This window comes from Vulpes lagopus, chromosome X (genome assembly GCF_018345385.1).
Source record: "Vulpes lagopus strain Blue_001 chromosome X, ASM1834538v1, whole genome shotgun sequence".
Taxonomy (NCBI): Eukaryota; Metazoa; Chordata; class Mammalia; order Carnivora; family Canidae; genus Vulpes; species Vulpes lagopus.
Window position 1 is genome coordinate 120,442,521 of NC_054848.1, and position 19,872 is coordinate 120,462,392.

Consider the following 19,872-nt stretch of genomic DNA (forward strand, 5'->3'; position numbering starts at 1 on the left):
GAGTCTTCCCGCTCAGGTCTTAGCTGTAAAGATGGGACTTAAGGCAACTCCACCCTCCCTTGCTGTGGGCTCTTATGTGTGTGCCTGCCCCTTTGGCCAGGGGGTTCCCAGTGGCCCCTCTGCGTCTGTCATTCTGTGTGTGTGTGCATATGTCCTGATTTTGGAGGTGACTTCTTTGGTTCTGACTTAGCAGAAAACTTCCAGGCAATGTGAGCAACAGATTTGTCAGGGTGAAACTGATGAGTTCCTGAAGGAACGAGACTCAGCAGTAGGAGGCCCTGAGCTGGGGCCCAGAGAAGGTGAGGGACTTGCCCAAGGTCTCACAGTCAGTCTAAAGCTCCAGGAGACCAAAGGGCCAAGATCCCAGGTGGCAACTCTGTCTGTGTGCCCTGCCCAGTATGGCTACTCCATGGGCTGCTGGGATGGGACAGTTGGGCCTGTGAGGTCCAAGGATCACCTATGGAATGAGTTCTGCTCAGTCGAATTCTGACGTGGCAGCTTTGGTCAGGGGCTGGGCAGTGGGGCTGCCATTCGCTGTGATGAGGTGCCATTCCTGGCACGCAGCAGGCTTGGGCCTCCTGGGCTGCTCATTCAGTGTGGTTTATGGGAAAGCCAGCTCTTGCTGATGCGGCAAATTCGGTTTGCTCTTGGCCCTTGCCTTACCTATTTTAGTGTGCCCCTGACCTCTAAGGAAACATGAGCAGGTCTTGCCAGCTGGAAGCAGGGCCTGGCCCTGGAGGGGCTCAGAGGGTGGCAGCTCCTAAGGGGAAGCTGGAAGCAGGGCCTGGCCCTGGAGGGGCTCAGAGGGTGGCAGCTCCTAAGGGGAAGCTCAGGACTGTGCTGCCAGAGCCACAGCCCTTCCTACCCATCGTGCCCACTTGCCTGAATGTCCAGCCCTTTTCTTGAGGTCAGCGGGGCCAGCTGTGGCAGGCCAGGGCTGGGATTAAACTCACCACATGGACCTTCCATCTCCCTGAAGTGCTGGGCCAGTCTCAGCCTGGAGAGTTGTCTTCCTCGCCCCAGACCCTTCATTGACCATGATGGGCCACCCCTCACTGGCCACAGGCGGGAAGCACATGGCTCAAGGGCAGAGAAGAGGCAGGGAGGGAGAGTAGGCAGGAGTACAGAGAAGAAGAGACATCAGAGCACAGCAGGAGGTCCTTACCAGATCCCCACGCTCGCCTGGTCCCCAAGGACAGCTAGAAGTTGGCAGAGGGACCCCAGGCTTTCCCCCCCAGAGATGGAACCAACCCCTGAGCCACACAGAGCTGCACCCCCTCAGGTTGAAGACCGCCAACGGTCCCCTCTCCCAGCAAGGACAGGTTGAGAGTCACCACTGCTTGGCTCCTGTCCAACTGCCCTGAGCTCTTTGCTGTGCCGGGTGGTGCCAGACATTTGCAAGAACCCTGGTGCATTCTGCCTTCACAGCAGTCCTGAAGGGCAGACTTTGTAAAATCCCATTTTACAAATGACGACACTGAGGCTAACTGGAGAAGTTAGCTGACCAGCCCGAGGCCTGTCAGACAGCTACTCAAGAGTGAGAGTGATGGTCCAACCCAAAGCAGTCGGTCCCTCAGTAGCCCCCTTCCCGTAGTCCCTCTCTCTGAGTCCACCAGGGCCGGCCCCTAGGAAGTCTGCTGTGTGGAGGAGGCTGCCACTGTCCCTCCTACAGTCACCTGGTCCTGGAATCTGACCATCAGAGGTCTCTAGGAGGGTTTGTGGTCTGCCCTTATCAGCTATCTCTTGAACAGACAGCCCCGGCAGCCCAGGTCGTGTTCCTTAGGTGAGCAGCTCTGGGCAGACAGGTGGATATACCGCCTGACAGTGGCAGATCCAGCGCATGCTCACTCCCTAGCCTCTGCCGACCACCCAGAACTCCACCAACTCTTGCTTCCCCATGCCTGGGCTTGGCACAATCTGGGTGTTTGTTGGTGTGTCAGGGACCACATGCTGACCTGTGAGCCATTATAAATGTATAAAGTGACGAGCCATGTCCTTGCCTTTGCCCCCAGGAGCCCCACTGAATCAACTGAGAAGGGATCTGCAGAGCAAGCACCATGAGTATCTCAGCTCTTGGAGGCGGCACCAAAGGTGAGGCCTGGGCTCCCTCTTGTCCCAAGCTTGGTGTGTAGCCTGCGCTGCAAAGGCCACAAGCCCTGCAGCAGAGTGAGAGCGACATACTGGGAGGACTGGGAGGCCTCAGGGTGCTGGGGCTGAGCGCCCCTTCTGAGGCTGCCTGGCCCTGCCCCCTCCAGGGAAGCCACTACCACCAGGTGAGGAGGAACGCAAGAATGTCCTCAGGCAGATGAAGGTTCGAACCACACTGAAGGGAGACAGGAGCTGGATCATCAAGCAGGATGAATCGGACGGCCACACCTTGTGAGTGCAGGAGGCTGGGAGGCCAGAGACAAGGCAGTGCAGTGGGGCTGCGACCCACAGGGGCCCATCAGTACCCAGGGATGCTCAGGGGCTTCTACCATTCAGACCTCTGCCAGGCCATGTGGCCACAGGCCAGCTGGGGCGGGCGGAGCATGGGAAGGCAATCCAGCTGAGGCTCAGCCTCAACCAAGGTCATGGGATGCGAAAGCCCTGGGTGCTGAGTGCACACGTACACACATGCCTGTGGACTATGGAGGCAGGCCAGGGAAGGCGAAGGTGAGATGGGAATGGTGGGCCAAATTATTGAGGTGCACTTACAACACCCCACCTCACCTGCTTTGGGTCATCGCGACCCTTTTTCCCCAGAGAGCTGCCCACTGGTCGGAGTCGTGCCACATCCTTTTCATCCCCTGGGGAAGTCCCGAAGGCCAGGTAAGAGGTGGTGCCCAGATGGCTGGTGGGTGGGGGTCATACTGCAGTGTTCAGGGGATAAGGAGGAGCCCAAGCTTGGAAGAGATGTCATGGTTTGCAGTGAGTCATTTCGAATCCACAGGAAGGACGGGCTTTTCTGCTCTGTACCCTTTTGGGAAAGGGAATGCAGGAATTGCTGGGTTCAGGTCCCTGGCCTTGCTGTGTGACCTTTAAGCCGACTGCCTAATAGGCCTCCATGGTTCTGGCTGTCTACTGGACATTGAGAAGCCCCCATAGGGGGTGAGACAACATCTCTGAGGTGCTTCAGGCAGCTTTGAGAGTCCCGCGTGACCCTCTCCCATAGATAGCCCTGATGGCTGAGTACACTTGGTAATCAGCATGTCACAGGAGACTCACACGTTTGTTCCAACTGTCTGCTAAGTTCAGGAAGACCTTTTTGACAGCTGGCCAAAGGGAACAGGCCATCACCTCTCTATTTTGGGGACTTTTGCATAGCGGTGTCATGGGATGCTCTGAGGCTCCTGAGAAGAGGGTCGAGGAGTGCGGCATTTGCTTGAGCCTTGTTACACAGCTGGCAGTTGGCAGCAAGTGCAGGGCCAGGGCCTTTCTCGGGTGTTGGTCGAGGCAGTAGCAGCAGCTGGAAGGGAGGGATCCAAGTTCATCCCTAAGTCCCGGGAGCTGCTTCTGGTTACTGTGGACTTGACCATCGCCACCATTTGGTGATTCAGCACCCACTGCCAGCCAGGTCCTGGGCTTGGCACAGAGGACACAGCTCACTCCTCACGGAACTGTCATGTTAGCATGACCCGAGTGGAGAGATGAACATAGAAAGGTGAATCATGGGTTGTGTTTGCTGCAGCTGGTGATGTTGGGGGAAGACCTGAGGATGGTTGGAAGCTGAGCTACCCAGCGAGGAGCTTGTTTACTTTGGGTGGTGTTCTCACCCTGGGCTTCTGTTCGGGGGTATATTTGGAAAGCACATCCTGGGGCACCGTGACTTGGGCCACAGCAGGGAGACCTGAAAGTCTACATAGACTTTGGCTCCCATTCTCTCCTAGACACAGGTACTTTAGCCAAAAATTTTTGTGTGGCCAGATGGGGCGAGAGTGACCTTTCTTTCTCAGGTCCCACCCCAAGTGTTCATGCAACTTTGCTACTTCCAGAAGGCTGTCCCTATTTAGGACAGGGTCTGTCAATATGGAGAACACTGGGGTTCTCTGATGCCCCTCCCACCTGCTTACGTAGGGTTCCCTTAGACCCACTACCCGCACCCCCTGCTCCAGCCCTAAACTCCTCTGTTCCTAGACAGAAGGGCCATCTACCAAATCTTTGTCTCCTGCTCTTGCTCCCCAAACTCACAGCCATTCCTCTGGGCCCCCTCAGTTGTCCCAAGCAGGAGGCGCCCAGTCTCTGTGGTCTGTTTTCCAGCCATGCCCTCTGGTCCTAAACTTTTTTTTTTTTTTTTTTTGGTCCTAAACTTTGATCAAGACTGTGATGTGGGCATCTCAGGAGCTGGAGGAGGGAGGTCCCAAGGAGCAGGAAGGGAGGGACAGCTGGCTTTAGTTCTACCTCTTGGGGTCTCATGAACCTCCCCAAAGGAGGCTGTGTAGAGGTGTCAGGTTAGGGGCCTTGGGCGTTCCCTGCCATGTCTCAGCCCTGGGCCTCTGACCATGGAGTCTGCAGTTCTGAGAGTAGAGGATTGGAGGACTGTCAGCAATCCCAAAAGCCCTCTTTCTCAAGGGCCTGCTGGGACCTGGCAGACCAGGGAAAAGCTGAGATTTGGAGGAGATTCCTCTTCAGCAAATGCTCAGACATGGACTACACCTTCCTAGGCACTTAGTGTGAGCCTGGACCATATTGAGCGAGTCCTGGAAGAATCAGCCATAAGTACCTTTCCTGGGGAGCATGAAAGAGATAGGCAAAGCAGAAGAGACGCCCTGTGGGGTGAAGGGGTGGCTGCCCCTATTGGGAAGTAGCCAGCCACTCTTGCTCACCTCACTCTAACCGCACTTGGACACCCACCAGCCAATCCACTTTGCTATCGTTGGCTGCAGGAGAAAGTAGGGCACCCTGGCTTCACTTCATACTTTCTTTTCCCTGGCAGGTCTCCAAGCGCAAGGGCTCCCACTGGCTACATCATCCGGTAGGTGACCACAGGACCCCGCCCGCTTCCCCATGCCTTCCCACACTGCTCCCCACCTCCGCACAGGGGAGCTCACTGGATGACTTCTTCTGGGCTCTCTTTTAGGGGAGTGTTCACCAAGCCCATAGACAGCTCCTGTCAACCCCAGCAGCACTTCCCCAAGGCCAATGGAGCTTCAAAAAGGTGTGTGTCCATGGGGTGAGGGCCTAGGCCAAGCACCAGATGTGAGGGCCTAGGCCAAGCTCATGGCAGAGAGATTACTCTGCCTGTCGTGGCAGGTGGGGGCAAGAGGGGTGGTAGATGGCAGCTGTCTTTCTGTGGAGGTCAGGGCCCTGGAGAGCAGTGCTGGTACAGTGAGCGCCCAGGAGGGTACTGCTTAGGATGGCACAGATGTTCTGGGTGTCTGGGTGGCTGGAGAGAGAAGAGGAAAGGCCACCAGTCACATGCTTGCTGGGCCCCCTGGGCCAAATTAGGAAGCGAGAGGGAGCCTGAGAGTGGACACATGAAGACTCCTTTCCTCTTCAGTGCTACAGGTCTGCTGAGAGCAGCACCTACTGGACCACCCCGCCCCTCCTCCTCTGGCTATAAGATGACCACCGAGGATTACAAGAAGCTGTAAGTATGCGATCACACACCCAGCTCAGTTCTCTCTTCCGAGAACCAGCCCAAACACCAGGCCTGCTGAGGGCAGCTGCTTGCTTGCCTCTGAGTGTGGCCTTGGAGTGCCAGTCCCACCAGCCTGACATCCCTGCCAGTTGCCGCTGTGACCTGGAGCTTACCAAGAGGGTGACAAACCCCAGAAAGTCGGACAGCCGTACACATTGCACTTCCGATCTGAGGCTAAGCAGTCACTGTAAGAAGCTTATGGAAGGGGCCGGTGGATCTGGAGAAAGGGTCATGGGTCATGGTTCTGGGGCTGCTGCTGGTTGGCTCTGTTTCCTGGACTGCCTCTTCACCCATCTGGGGTTCAGGCTAGGCTGGGTTGGAGCCTGATGACCCTAAGTGTCCTGATGGCTGTGGCAGCCTATCAGTTATTGGCATTCTGTGCTGAAATCAGAGCTGTTCCTTGGACATAAACCTTTGGGGCTCCCCTTCTGGGCCCTATCAAAGAAGCCCCCCCATTATGTGCCCAGGGAGTGGGGATCCTGGCCAGAGGTGCAGGTTGTGCCTGTAATTCCCAGGGGTTCCACATTTTCATATTGCTTTATATCCCTTGTCACAATCATCCAATGACATGGAGCAGCTGGGAAATCTTTTGGAGAAGGGGAGAGGCTGGAGCTGGGTCTTGGGGGACAGTTAGGGTTGGAATAAGGAGAGAGAAGAGAGCTGGTCTTGAGGAGGAAAAAGTAGCATGAGCAAAGGCTCAGAGGCAACAATCCCAACAGGTGCTATTGTTGAAGTCAGGAAGCCAAGCTGCCGAGGGTGGCAGCCTGTGACAGGGAGCAGGGGCAGAGATAGGGGGCGGGGGGCCTTGACCAACAGCATTCTCCACCCTTCTCCCCTCCCCCAGGGCACCCTACAATGTCAGGCGCAGCTCAGCATCTGGGGCTGCTGAAGAGGAGGAGGTGCCCTTCTCGTCGGATGAGCAGAAACGGAGGTAACGGTGCCCGCTGGGCATCCCATGGGTAGGGCAGGGGCCCAGATTTGCGTGCACTGGTGACATGGGAATTGTGCCAGTTGGGGTGATGAAATTCACAGCATGTATAATGTCAGTGCTGACCCGTTTACTGGAGATGTGGCTGCCAGCAACAGGTGTCATTTGTTGAGTCCCAGAACCACCCAGTCAGTGCTGGCCCAGCTCACAGGATCCTCTTAGGAACACTTTATGGAGCAGAACCTAGGTAATAAGGGTCTGGGGAAAGCCTCAAATCTACATGTACCGAGTATAGGGAGGGAGGTGCTTCGGGACTTCATATCAATTTCTTAAAAAGGATTCTAAGCAAACTGGGCCTAAATAGGCCCCGGGAAGGAGCCCTCTGTGTATGCTGTGTGTATAGAGTCTGGGCAGGGCCTGCGTGCTTGGGCGGCAGGGCCAGGGTCTGGACGTGCCAGTGCCCCTCGCCCCCCAAATGAGGCCCAGGTGCTTTGGCAGCAGCTGGGCCCTAAAGAAATAAAGTCCCATGGGCTTGGCCTGACCCCAGTGCTAATGTCTGTCGAGCTCTCTGTGCCTTAGGGAACTCCGTGGAGCTCCTGTGCTGAAGGTCTGGCAGATGGGCCATCCAAAGGGCAGAGGTTCCTGAGCCTGGGAGGTACAGGGCAAGAGCCAGAAGCGCTGGAGGCAGGCTGCTGGGCATTGACTGCCCACTCTGCCACTGGCTAAGTGTGTGGTCTCTAAAGTCACTAAAGCTCCCCATGCCTCAGTTTCCTCATCTGTAAATTGTGGGCGAAACTAAGCACCCACCCTCGTGGGTTGTAAGGATTCAGTGTCTCAGCATGCATTGGCGGTGTCTAGCACACAGCTGGGCCTTGTCAATGTGGGCGGCCCCTCCCTTGGTCTCTGTGTTTCCTTTGCATAGTTCTGGGCTCAGGTGCTCGTTTGGCTTCCTGTGCTTGCCTCCCTGGGGTGGCCCCGTAGCTGCTGGGCTGGGCTGACAGAGTGAGTCTTGCCTTATGCCTTTAGATGCCCCCTCCCTGTGCCACCGCAGGTCAGAGGCTGCAAGCAGTGTGGTGAGGAAGACGGCTCCCCGGGAGCACTCGTATGTTCTGTCTGCAGCCAAGAAGAGTGCCAGGTGAGTCGCAGAGCAGGAGACACAGTAGGGCCTGCTGTCTAGGCCAGCTCAGCTACCGTGTGGCTCACTTCTCTTCAGTGCTCCAGTGTCCCTTTGGCAAGTGAGGGGTTGGTTGAGAGAACCCTCGTAGCCGGACCTTCAGGGATCTGGACATGCACCTTCTGCAAGACAGAGAGGTCTGGCTCCGGCCATCAGGACTAGTGACATAGTGGGAATGAGAGAAAAGCCTGGGACCCTGTAAGGCAAAGTGGCCGTGATGTCGCCTGTCCGTGGGTTCTGTCCAACATGTTGTCTTTCTGCTTCCTTTCCAGCAGCCCTACTCAAGAGATGCAGGCCCCGTTCATTGCGAAGAGGTAAGTGTCACCAAGGGAAGCCTGGGAAGCCTCTTGCTGGTTATAGGGAAGGGCCGGCAGGGGTGGAGTATGGGCACCATGGAAAGCAGGCGCAGAGTGGGAAGGGGCCACCATACCCAGGCACTGGAAGTTAGGAGGGGCTGGCGGCTTCTGTCTGGAGGCCAGGCGAGCAACTAGGTGGCTGTGGTGGCACTTGTGGCCTCAACAGCTGAGTCTGTTTAGGCAGGATCTGGCTGATAGAATATAGCTTGTGGCTGGAAACTTCCATTTGCTAACAGGGCTCTGCCCCTGACCCCTGATACTGTTTCCAAGGGCCTCTGAGGTTTTGAAACAAAATAGCTACCAGGGTAAAAAGGACTTGTTCCCTTCCGTCCCACTCTACCAGGGACAGGCTGGACAATGCCTTGGCAGGAGGGATTATTGGGCTGGGCTCCAAAGGTTTGTCTTTGGGAGCCTCTGCCTGGCAAGGCCCCCTTGGAGGTGACAGTGACATTGGAGATGGGCCCTAAAGGGTGAACAGGGTCCAACAAAGGATGATCAGGATGTTAGGACATTCCGGCTGAGTCAAGGAGGAGTGTCACCATTAGTTGAAACAGAACATCTTCTGAGAGAGGAGAATATTGGGGAACAGAGATAAGAAACTACTGGAAAAAAAAGAAACTACTGGAAAGTAGGATTTTTGGGATATTCCTTGAGGTAAACAAGGAAGACATCCATCATGAAGTGGAACAGCAAGCTGAAGGCTGGAATCCAGCCAGGAAAGGGTAATAGCAGCACAAAGGAAGTGACAGATAATGGTGTGTTCTTACTGGTTGTATTAAGTTCAACCAGTCCTGGGGCTGCTGTAATAAAGTATCACAAACTGTGTGGCATTGACCCCAGAAATGTATTGTATCTCAGTTCTGGAAGCCATAAATCCAAGATCAAGATGTTAGCAGGATTAGTTCCTTCTGGAAGCTGTTGAAAGAGAAATTGTTGCAGGCTTCTCTCTCAGCTTCTGGTGACCACAGGCAACCCTTGGCATTCCTTGGCTTGTAGACACATCACTCCAATCTCTGCCTCTGTCATCTATTTTTAAAGATTTTATTTATTTATTTGAGAGAGAGAGCAAGAATGAGTGAGAGAGAGAGCACAAGCAGAGGGAAGGGCAGAGGGAGAAGTAGGCTCCCGGCTGACCAAGGAGCCCGATGTGGGGTTCAATCCCAGGATCCTGAGATCATGACCTGAGCCGAAGGCAGACTCTTCATGAACTGAGCCACCCAGGCTTCCCTCTGCCTCTGCCATCTTATGACCTTCTTTTCTTCTTTTCTCTGTGTCTCTGTCCAAATTTCCCTCCTCTTATAAGGACACTGGTCATTGGATTTAGGGCTCACCCTACTCCAGTGTGACTGACCAAATCTAAACTTGATCACATCTGCCAAGACCCTGTTTGCAAATAAGCTCACATCATAGGTTCAAGGCAGACATGAATTTTGGAGGCACACTATTCAACCTGATATGCTGTTCTCCCAAACTGGAATCCCTGAGCCTCCAGACTGGGCCACCCCATAGCCATAGATACCACTGAATGTCCTTCAGGAGCATCCAGCTCTAGGGCAGTTGAGCATGCCACAAGGGACAAGCAGTGCATCTGTTTCTCTTCTTGCCCAAAGGGTTGAGGTGGTGGATGAAGATAGGCCTTCTGAGAAGAGCCAGGACCCACCTGCTCTAGCAAGATCCCCTCCTGGCTCAAGCAGGTAATTATTCAATCATCTCTGCCTGGTGCTGGTGGTCGCAAGACTTGCCCTGTCACTGTCATTGTCACTGTAGAACCTTTGCCAGGTCATTGCCTTGCAGGGCCTCAGGGTCAGTGTCCCCATGTGCCCAGTGACAAGATGGGGCACAGAAAGCAGTAAGAGCTGTCTGGCTGGATGTCCTGGGGCTGAAAGGAGCAAAACAGCCTGGCCTCCAGGGAGACAGTATGTCACTCTTGTCTGCTTAATGCTCATCTGTGTCATGTGAATGCAACTACAGCCACAACATCTTAGGAAAATGTGCTAACCAGAGGGTCTGAGAAGGCCTAACCTCTGAAGCCCTAGCCCTGCCGTTCTTGGGCTTGTTTATAGCTCTGCTCTAAGTTGTCCAAGGTCAACCTGCCAGCTGTGTCCTCTGCCTCCTGTTGGGGAAGGAGGCTCTGCAGTCCCCAGCCCCACTCACAGCTGCCTTCTTTGCCAGTGTGGGTGGAGGCGGAGCCAAAGTGTCTCGGGCCATTTGGATTGGGCGCATGCCCAGCTCTGCAAGGAGCTGGGAACCCAGGTGGGTGCCATGAGTTGGCTCTGGCCTGGGAGCCAGTCAGTTGGGAGGGTCTGGGACTGGGGTCACAGGGCAGGGGCAGGCTGAGCACTGGTGACCTCACTGCAGACTGGCCCGATTTGTTCTGATTTCTGAGCCCTGAGTGTCCGGGCAAATAATGGTGCTCACTTGTCTGCAAATGGAGAGCAATCAACACCTCCCTGTACTTCACAGTGAATTGAGCTAAGTTCTGTTGAGAGCGCCACCTCCCTGTTGTTGCTGCTGTTTATTTTTTTTGTGTGTGTGTGTGTGTTGCTGCTGTTTAAAGCTCTTGCCTAGCCTGGCAGCTGTGTCCAAATCCAAGTCTTCTAAGTGGTATGTTTCCATGGCACTCTGGGAAGATCCCGAGGCTAGAGGGGCAGAGTGCCTGTCCTTACAGGTCACTTTCAGGGACCTCAGGGACTGTTCCAGCTCTCGTAATGCCCTGTGAGCCCCTACTCCCCTCCCCAGTTCAAGTCTCACAATCATTTGTATGTGACCCTGGTCCCCTGGGGCCACCTCCTCTGTGCTGGGAGAAAGATAGGGCTGCCTGCCCTAGCGCAGTCTGGTGGAGGACAGTAAGGCTGCAGACCTTCTCTGCTCAGAGGAAGCTAGGAGTGTGAGGCCAGCCTGAGGTCATTGCACCAGCAGCAGGACTGCCCCTTTTCTTTACTGCCTTCCTCTCTTGATCCTCCCTGTGTGTGTGAACTTTTGTCCTTGAGAACTTTTAAACAAATGGAAATATTTGAGAGCTCTTCACAAGGCAGCATTGATGGGACTTGGGCACTGATAGGGCATGGAGGCTGTCTTAGTTTGCTAGGGCAGCTGCAACAAAGTACCACAAACTGGGTGGCTTAAAGGACAGAAGTGTATTGTCTCTCAGTTCTGGAGGCCAGAAGTCCAACATCAAGGAGTAAGCAGGGTGGTTCCTTCTGAGGCCTCTCCTTGGTTTATGGATGGGCATCTCTCCCTGTGTCTCTTCACGTGCGCTTCCCTCTGTGTGTGGTCAGTGTTCTAATCTCCCCTTCTTACAAGGACATCAGTCATTTTAGATGAGGGGCCCACCACACTCCAGTATAACCTCATCTTAACTAATCCCGTCTGCAATGACCCTGTTTCTGAATAAGGTTACACTCTGAGGTCCCGGGGTTAGTTAGGTCTGCAACGTATACGTTTTGGAGAGGACATAATTCATCTCCAAACAGTGCACATCTCTGATTTCTCCTTATTTGTCTTTTGTGCGGGGGGAGGTGAGGGAAGCAATGAATGGTTTCAGATGGGTTTTTTTAAATCATTTTTTTCTGTATTTTTTAAAAAAGATTTTATTTATTTATTCATGAGAGACACACAGAGAGAGGCAGAGATAACAGGCAGAGGGAGAAGCAGACTCCTCACAGGGAACCTAATGCAGGACTTGATCCCAGGAACCCAGGATGATGCCCTGAGCCAAAGGCTGACGTTCAACCACTGAGCCACCCAGGCGTCCCTCAGGTGTTTTTAAAAAGAGAACATAGAAGAATTAGGTCGTGCTATATCATGTATTTGAGAGTCATTTTAACATTTATTCCAGAAAATTCCTTTGGATGTTTAATACCCATCATCTGGCTGTCATAGCAAGGTGACTGCAATGGTTTGCTAGGGCAACAGGAACAAAGTCCCCCAAACTGGTGGCTCGAACAATGGACATATATTGTTTTACAGTTTTGGAGGCCAGGAGTCTGAGGTCAAACTTGCCTGTGAGGCCCCAGAAAGCAGAACTGGGACGAGATTATGGAATGTTCCAGACACCAGAGATAGCCCACAACAGGGCAGCCCACAACGGGAAGGAAGGCGTTCTCATCAGAAGTGTTGAACAGGCTGGTCAGGGAGGCTTAGAATGCTTCTCATAGTGTTTCTTCCCTCAGATTCTGCAGTCACAAAATCTCTACCATCCCCCTAGACAGCTTCCAGGTGAGCTGCTGGCTGGTCCTGGGTGGCCTTCCTCTCTGACCCCACTGCATCAGACAGGTCCTACACTGATCAGGTGAGGCAGCCACCATCAGTTCCCTACACCCAGCTTTGGTCTGCCTGGTTATTTGAGAATTCTTGGCCTGGCTGTGGCCTTGAAGGAGCCCAGCCCCGTGGGGAGCAGTGGTTGAGGAGAGCTCGGCCAAATTCTGGGTTATATAGCACTTCAGAAAAAGCTGGTTTATGGTAGACTGGAGCAAGAGAGCATCACAGCCTTGTCCTCAGGCGTGACCCTGCCGAGCCTGCCCGCTCCTTAGGTTTGCTCCTGCCCCACCCCACTTGACTCAAGTCTGATATAGGTTCTTCATCTCATGAAGTAAGCCAATCAGGCGGGAAGCCCCTGTCTTAGGTGTCGAACCCTTCAGGGACTTCAGGGAGGGCTGAAAGTTTGTGACGGAAAGAGTGCACCCAAGGACATCCACAGGCTGTGTCCTTGGGTCTGTCCACCTGTCACTTTCTTTCCATTAGACACCAGACCTACTTAGCATCCCAAAGTCCTTTCAGTTCCAAGTGTCCACATCTGATCTACTTATCTCTACTGTCACCCCTCCAACTCCCCCTGTTCAACCGTGGGCCTTGCCTCCATGCACTGTGGGGCTGGATTTCTTGGGTTCATCTTGTCTTTAACCCTCTCATTGTGGGATAATTTCTACCCACCTTGTGGACTGAGCTAATTCAAATACCCTCTTCCAGAGAGACTGGTCTGCACAAGGGCCCCCAGGCCTGGCTGCTTCCCCATCACAGCACTGGCCAAGCTTCCTTGGCTTTCTGCCTCACCCAATAATGGCAGTGCCTGTGGGCTGTAGCCCAGCATGCTGTATGGAACACTAAGCTGGAGAGCAGTGAGTAAAAGCACAGCTTCTGGCACAAGGCCTTATACTAGCCTTGAGCAAGCCACTTTACCCCTGGTGCCTCAGTTACCGCATATATATAATAGTGAATATAGTGATATCTACCTCCTGAGGCTGCCTCAGATTCTAAATGGGATAATGCATATAAAGTCATTGGTACAGTGCCTGGGTGCTCCCATGAATAGGCTTGCTCATCTGCATGGCCTTCTTCAAATGAAGAGACCAATATTGTCACCTTGCTAGCCTCTGAAGGAAATACGGTTGTGGGTGCGAAAGACATACTGCCACAGGCAGCTGGGGCCTCATTAGATGAGTGCCCCTGATCTCCAGCAGCTCCCAGCCTAGCTGAGAACTAGATTGTACTAGAGCTGTCTGTGGTTGAAGGTCTGGTAAGGGGGTGAGGCTGGTGGGCTGTTGCTGAAGAAGAGGCTGGAAGGCCCCTGTATGAATTTGCTGGGGCTGCTGTAACAAGTTATCTCAAAGTGGGTGGATTAAACAACAGAAACTTATACTCACACAGTTCTGGAAGCCAGGGGTTCTAAATCAAGGTGTCAGCAGGGCTGAATGTTCCCTCCAAAGGCTCTGGGGGGAGAATCTGTTCTGGGCTGTTCTCTTAGCTTCTGGTATTGCTGGCGATCCTTGTTGGTTCTTAGTTTATGGATGCATCATTCCAATCTCTGCCCCTGTTTTCACATGGCTATATTCCTTCCATGTGTCTGTGTACAAATGTCCCTTCTTTATAAGGGCACCGGTCATATTGGATTAAGAGCCACTCTTCTCCAGTATGACCTTATCTTAAGTTAATGACATCTGCAATGGCCCTGTTTCCAAATAAGGGCACATTCACAGGTACGGTTAGGGCTTTGGCATATCTTTTAGGGGAACACAATGCCACCCATAATAGCCCCCTGGAAGAGGTGCCATTTGAGCTGGGCCTTCAAGAAAGAATTACTCAAGGGGGTGACAAAGGAGGATGGCATTAAAGAAGAGACACTAGCTTGGTCAGACTTGGGTGACACCTTGTTCTTATTTTCTCTCTGACATAACAAAAAACACCAGTGAAGAAGAATGTTTTCCTTGCCTGTGATGTTCCCAAATGGGGTCTGTCCCAACCAGGTGCTTTATGCTGTCATCATTGCTATCATGGGAAGACACAGACAGAAATCAAAGCTGCCCTTATACACCAAACGCCCTGTCCCTGGGAGCCCTTCAATTTCCCTCATCTCCAATGGCTAGGTCTCAGCCAGGTCCCAGAAGGGACATAGACAAGTAGCCCACTGAACTCGGTCCTCTAAGGCCTCCTAGTTTAGGTTGGAGCCAGGTGTCAGAATCAACTCCAAGGTGACTTTCCAAGGAGAGCAGCCAAGCTACTCTGGCTTACTCAAAGCTATCTCTCTGCCTTCACCTCCAGCAGAGGCTATATATCCATGAAGCTTCTCAGGTGTCCTTGGAACTGGATTTGTGTACAGTCTTACGCTTTAGTACAATCAGGACCCATGCCACTGTGCTCACATTTTGCCCACCACTGGATTGGGGACTTCACCAGGGCAGGCCTGGGGCTCATCTTCATCTGTGCCCCAGTGCCCAGCCTAGTGCCCAGAGGTAGCTGAAGAAAGGAGTGAGTTCGTATAAGTGTGCTGAGTCTTAAAGGATGGCTTGGGCCTCACTCTGTGGACCTGGGGAGGTTTGGGATGAAGAGTACTCCCACAAAGCCAAAAAGCTCTAGATTCTCTCTGGCTCTGGCCATCACCATGGCACAAGCCTGCTAGGTATCAGACCCTGAAGTAGAACCAAAAAGCACATCAGACTTGGAGGGATATGTGTGGACACTTGTGGGCCAGGTTCTGAGCACAGGAATCCTCACAGGGACCCTCTGAGTGTTGAGAATTTCTGGTCCTCTGTGGGCTCCAGCTCACAGGCACCTGGTCACTTGCTTTCTTTCCCCCAAGTCTCTGATATCCTATCTCACCCCAATTTGGTCTATAGGTTTCCAGAGTATCTTGTTTGTCATCAGTCCCCATCAGTCCATATACCCAGAAATCGCACTGGCCTCACAAATAACCACTTTGGACATTCCAGTGGGACCACAGCCAGGACTCACCTTTGCAAGTGAATGGCAGCATCATGGCAGTAGTGACAGAGAGGGCACTGGAGCTGAGTGATCCCATTCCTATGCAGAAGGCCCCTTGCTGTGACTGAAGGGGTCTAGGCTCATGGGTGGGGGACTGGTAAAAGGATGTTTCACTCTTCCTTCCTCTGGGGCCTGGAGGTCAGTGGCCCATGCTCAGCTGTAGCACCAAGAAAGTATATGGCCAAAGAGGAGACGAGAGGAAAAGAAAAAGGCAATGGGTCTGAGTATCCCACTGTATTAGCCAGGAGGCTCCTGAGGGAGAATGCCCTTGGACCCCTGGCACAGATAGGGAAGAGGGAGGCTTCTCTTACCAGCAACTCCCTGGCTCTCTTCCTTAGCTGCAGTACAAGAGGTGAGGAGATTGTCCGCCTGCAGATCATGACACCTGGGGCAGGACTCCGCCTGATGGCCCCAGACCTGGAAGGAATGAGGTATGGGGGCCCTTCTGGGCTCCTTCTGCACTATTTTAAGGATGAGGTCAGCAGGGAAGGGATGCAAACGATCAGGCCCATGGGCTGCTTGGCGAGAGACATGGTCAACCTGGGTTCTCTCTCTCTCTCTTTTTTAAAGTCATTTTTTTTATTTTAAAGATTATTTATGATAGACAGAGAGAGAGAGGCAGAGACACAGGAGGAGGGAGAAGCAGGCCCATGCTGGGAGCCTGACGTGGGACTCGATCCCGGGACTCCAGGATCGCGCCTGGGCCAAAGGCAGATGCTAAACCACTGAGCCACCCAGGGATCCCCGAACCTGGGTTCTCTACCCTTAACTCCACATCTCTATCTGGGTGAGATTTCTAAAGGGCAGAAGTAGTCATGCCAGCCCCCTGGGGAAAACCCTGAGATGCCCCCTACCTTGATTGGGTTCTGCGGCCTGAACTCACTACCCCTCATATATCCTCCCTCCTTGGGCCCTCAGCTCCAGCCTCCTAGGCTTCCATATGGCACCTGTGCACAGATGTCCATTCATAGATCAGTCCTCCCCAAGAACTCTGAGTGCCTGGAGGGCAGGGGCTGCAGCTAAGTGTTCCGTAGGTTCCTTTTGGCCCAGAACAGAAATGTGGGAGTGTTTGTTACTGTAATGTTTGAGGATCATCCAGTGCGATGATGTTTTTAATAAGACAACAGTGGAAGCCGCTTCATTGATTTCCCTAATTTGACCGATCTCTGAGAAACAAAAGGAAAGTGCTATCAAGAGAGGTAGGAGGAAGCCAAGTTGCCTCCAATGAACATCCCTGCTGTGTCTCCTGTCTTCAGAACCCACAGGGCTTCTGGTACTTTGTCTGGCACTAGCAAAGCTACAACAACTCACTGAGATTCCATGGGGTGCCCTTTCCCAATTTTCCAGTGGGAGAATCAAGTTGGGGAAGGAAGAAAGAGGGAAAGCTAGAATTCACCAAGCCCTTCCCTGTCCCAACAGCCTAGCAGATATCCCCAGATATCCTTTTTACAGGTGCAGAAACTGAGATCCTAAATGGTCAAGTAACTTGCTCAAGGTAATACGGTTAAGAACAGGCAGATTTAAGACTCTCACCCAGGCTGCTGGACTCCTACTGTGCACCTTTTGCTCCATAACTCAGTACACTACTGGGGACCAGGATGAAGGGGCAAGGAGGAGTGATATAAATACTTGGTATTTTTTAATGAATATATGATGAGTTTACTTGTGGATAGCCAAATGCACATTCCCAGGAGGCATTTGAGGGTTTGTAGTTGAGGTTTGGGAGAGAGGTTAGGACTCTCCCAGAAATTTCCATGTTATATGCAGACAGATGAAAGGGAAATAACGGAATTCCATGTCAGTGTTTACATAGGGTACAATATCAAGGGAAGAAGGAGAGAAGGGCCAGCAGGCAGAGCAAAGACCCCAGCGTGGAGGTAGCAACTACCTGGTCATGCCCTCTAAAGGTGTCTGGGATGGCAGTCAGTTCTAGCCATGTTGAGGGTGAGCTGCCCGAGGGCCAGTCTGAAAGGCATTGGAGGTATGGGTCAGGAGCACAGAGAGGTGGGAACAAGCGAAAGTCACTGGCTTGGGCAGCCCCCGGCAGCCTAGTGGTTTAGTGCTGCCTTCGGCCTGGGCCTGATCCTGGAGACCCGGGATCGAGCCCCGCATTGGGCTCCCTGCATGGAACCTACTTCTCCCTCTGCCTGTGTCTCTGCCTCTCTCTCTCTCTCTCTCTCTCTCTCTCTCTCTTTCTCTCTCTGCCTCTCATGAATAAATAAAATAAATTAAAAAAGAAAAGAAAGTCACTGGTTTGTGGGTGGTAGTCAATGCCATGGGAGCAGAGGGGGGGGGGCAAGGTAGTGGAGCATGCACATGGAAAGGAATGCTGAGAACACCAAAATTACCAGGCAGAAAAGGAGAAAAGGGTGAAAGAGACTGGGAAGGTATGGTAAAGAAGGTAGGAGATGGTGTCACAGAGTCATGACAGACAGGTGGGGGAAAGAAGGCTGGAGTGGTCCACTAGGTCAGAGAGAACAGAGGGAGGTTGAATTAGGAGGTTCAGAGCAAAAAAAAAAAAAGAGAAAAAAAAAAAAAAAAGGAGGTTCAGAGCAGTCTTAATATATGGAAGATTATAGTCAAGAACTCTGAAATCAGACTGTTTGGGTTCCAATTCTAGCTCTTCCCCTTGTTACCTGAGGAACTAGGAGCAAATTGCTTGGGATATCTGTGCCTTCATTCACTTATTTGGAAAGTAAACGTGGGTAAATATAGTACTCATATATTGGGATTTATGTGGAGAGTTAATGCATGCAGAATTATGGGAATGGAGTCTGACCCTCAATCAACACTGGCTTTTAGTAATGAGATTTTTGAGAATTGGCCAGTCCTGCAATATCAAGTTTTAAGTTCCTTGGAGACAGTTGGCATTTAGGGATGAGGTAACTGCCTTCATCTGAGTGTGGGTGGCTACTGGGTGGTTAACTTATATTTCTTTTCTCCATAGTTCTTCCCTGGGCTCCAAAGACAAAGAGGCCCCCAGCCCTAGAGAGGCCAAGAGAGACTCGGTTGGTGAGGAGATCCACAAAGGCCCTAATCCAGATCCTGAAAGGTAACTCAATGCAGGGACATAGAGCTGATGTGGCCCTTGGTCTAAGGTCCGTGGATGGACCTGGGACCAGGACTGCTCAGTTCCCCCCTGTGTCCCCAGTGCCTGGGGCAGCACGTGTCCTCAGTGAATATTTGTTGAAAGAATAAATGAAGGAATACAGGAGGCCTGGAGAGGGGCAGGCCCCTCCCAAGATCCCTCAGGGAGTCAGTTGCAGAGCTGGACAAAGCTCCAGGCTAGACCACCGCCACCCCAGCCCTTAGCCCAACTTTCACAGTCCTTGGCAAGGCTGCCAAGTGAGCAGTTTGGGGAAGTCAGTGACCAAAAGATGCATGAGCTTCAGCAGAACATCTAACATGGACTTCTAGAATGACTTGTGGTTAAAGGAAGACATGTTAGAGGCTGGCAAGGATGTGAGACAGAGCCAGTGGGGGATGATGAGTCCAGAAGGGATGGTTGTGCCCAGCCATCCTATGACCATCTCATTGAGTTGTCCTCCAAGCTAGACCGTGAAAGCCTGGATGTGGTGAGCAGTGGCTGAGAGTTAGATATTTCTTAAATGGGATGCTAGTAGCCAGTAATGGGTAAGAGCCCACAACCTTGCCTGCCTGCCTCCATTTTCTCAGTGTGGAGTTCTGGACCTTCAGTGGGGACTCAGCCATGGAAATGAGAGAAGGCGACCCAGGATGTCTGGGCTCTGTGGTTTATTAATGGCCCCCAATGCCTTGCCCCTTGTTCTGTCAGCCATTGATCCCTCCACTGTGCCAGCCTCCTCTTGAGTTGCCACTTTGCTCTATTTTTTTGGTTCCACTCTTGCTCCCAGTCCATCAAGTTTGGAAGAAGAGCAGAAATACTTGCTGATGTCAGGTTGGCTTTAGTTGGAACATCACAGGGTGGCAGCTGAGAGCCGGGGCTTCTAGTCCTTGAGCCCTGTTCTCAGGACATCTTAGTTATATTAGATTAAAACCTAATCAGAGTCAGCAAATGCTTCTCTTCCCATAACAGGTCAAGTGCACAGTCAAGTGATGACAATGTGGGATCCAGAGCCATTGGCTTCCCATCTGAAGGCATAACTGGAACAGACATTGGCTCTGAGATAGGAGGGTAAGCTGCCTGGGGGAGGCAAGTGGTCCCAAGTTATTGATTCTCTCATGTCTCTGGTGACAGGCCAGGGTCAAGCTGCCAAAACTGGTTGGGTTGCTGGGGACTGAGCACTGGTCATTTCCCATAGTTCTGTCTACAGTTTGCTTCTCCAGTGGCTTCCACTACATCCTTTGTCCTTGGGCTTTCCAGTTATGGGAGTTGCCTATGCTTGAATCTTGCTCCTTTTACCCTCTGCCACTGGCTCTCAAGATCCTCCAGAGCATGCACAATGGCCCACTTGCAGCTGGAAGCCCAGCCCCTGCCTGGGCAGGCACTTGGAGGTAGGATGAATGTGTGGGGAATGAGTGAAGGGACAAACTCACAAATGAATGACCAAACGATGGA

At 52.7% G+C, this 19,872-nt stretch overlaps 1 protein-coding gene across 8 annotated transcripts in view; it reads left to right on the plus strand.

Annotated features, from left to right (window-relative positions):
- Window positions 1-19,872, plus strand: part of ZNF185 (zinc finger protein 185 with LIM domain) — a 65,423-nt gene that overhangs the window by 12,448 nt on the left and 33,103 nt on the right. For 2 of the 8 annotated variants that reach the window (XM_041740188.1, XM_041740190.1), the window contains exons 2-14: window positions 2,013-2,091; window positions 2,256-2,379; window positions 2,746-2,811; window positions 4,916-4,954; window positions 5,060-5,137; window positions 5,480-5,569; window positions 6,465-6,551; window positions 7,600-7,683; window positions 7,995-8,036; window positions 9,689-9,772; window positions 15,674-15,766; window positions 18,283-18,387; window positions 19,390-19,488. In XM_041740188.1, the coding sequence (XP_041596122.1) occupies window positions 2,058-2,091; window positions 2,256-2,379; window positions 2,746-2,811; window positions 4,916-4,954; window positions 5,060-5,137; window positions 5,480-5,569; window positions 6,465-6,551; window positions 7,600-7,683; window positions 7,995-8,036; window positions 9,689-9,772; window positions 15,674-15,766; window positions 18,283-18,387; window positions 19,390-19,488 (1,025 nt within the window). In that variant the 5' untranslated portion in view covers window positions 2,013-2,057. The remainder of the gene's footprint in view (window positions 1-2,012; window positions 2,092-2,255; window positions 2,380-2,745; window positions 2,812-4,915; window positions 4,955-5,059; window positions 5,138-5,479; window positions 5,570-6,464; window positions 6,552-7,599; window positions 7,684-7,994; window positions 8,037-9,688; window positions 9,773-15,673; window positions 15,767-18,282; window positions 18,388-19,389; window positions 19,489-19,872) is intronic. The other 6 variants (XM_041740189.1, XM_041740193.1, XM_041740191.1 and 3 more) reach the window with 6 other exon arrangements.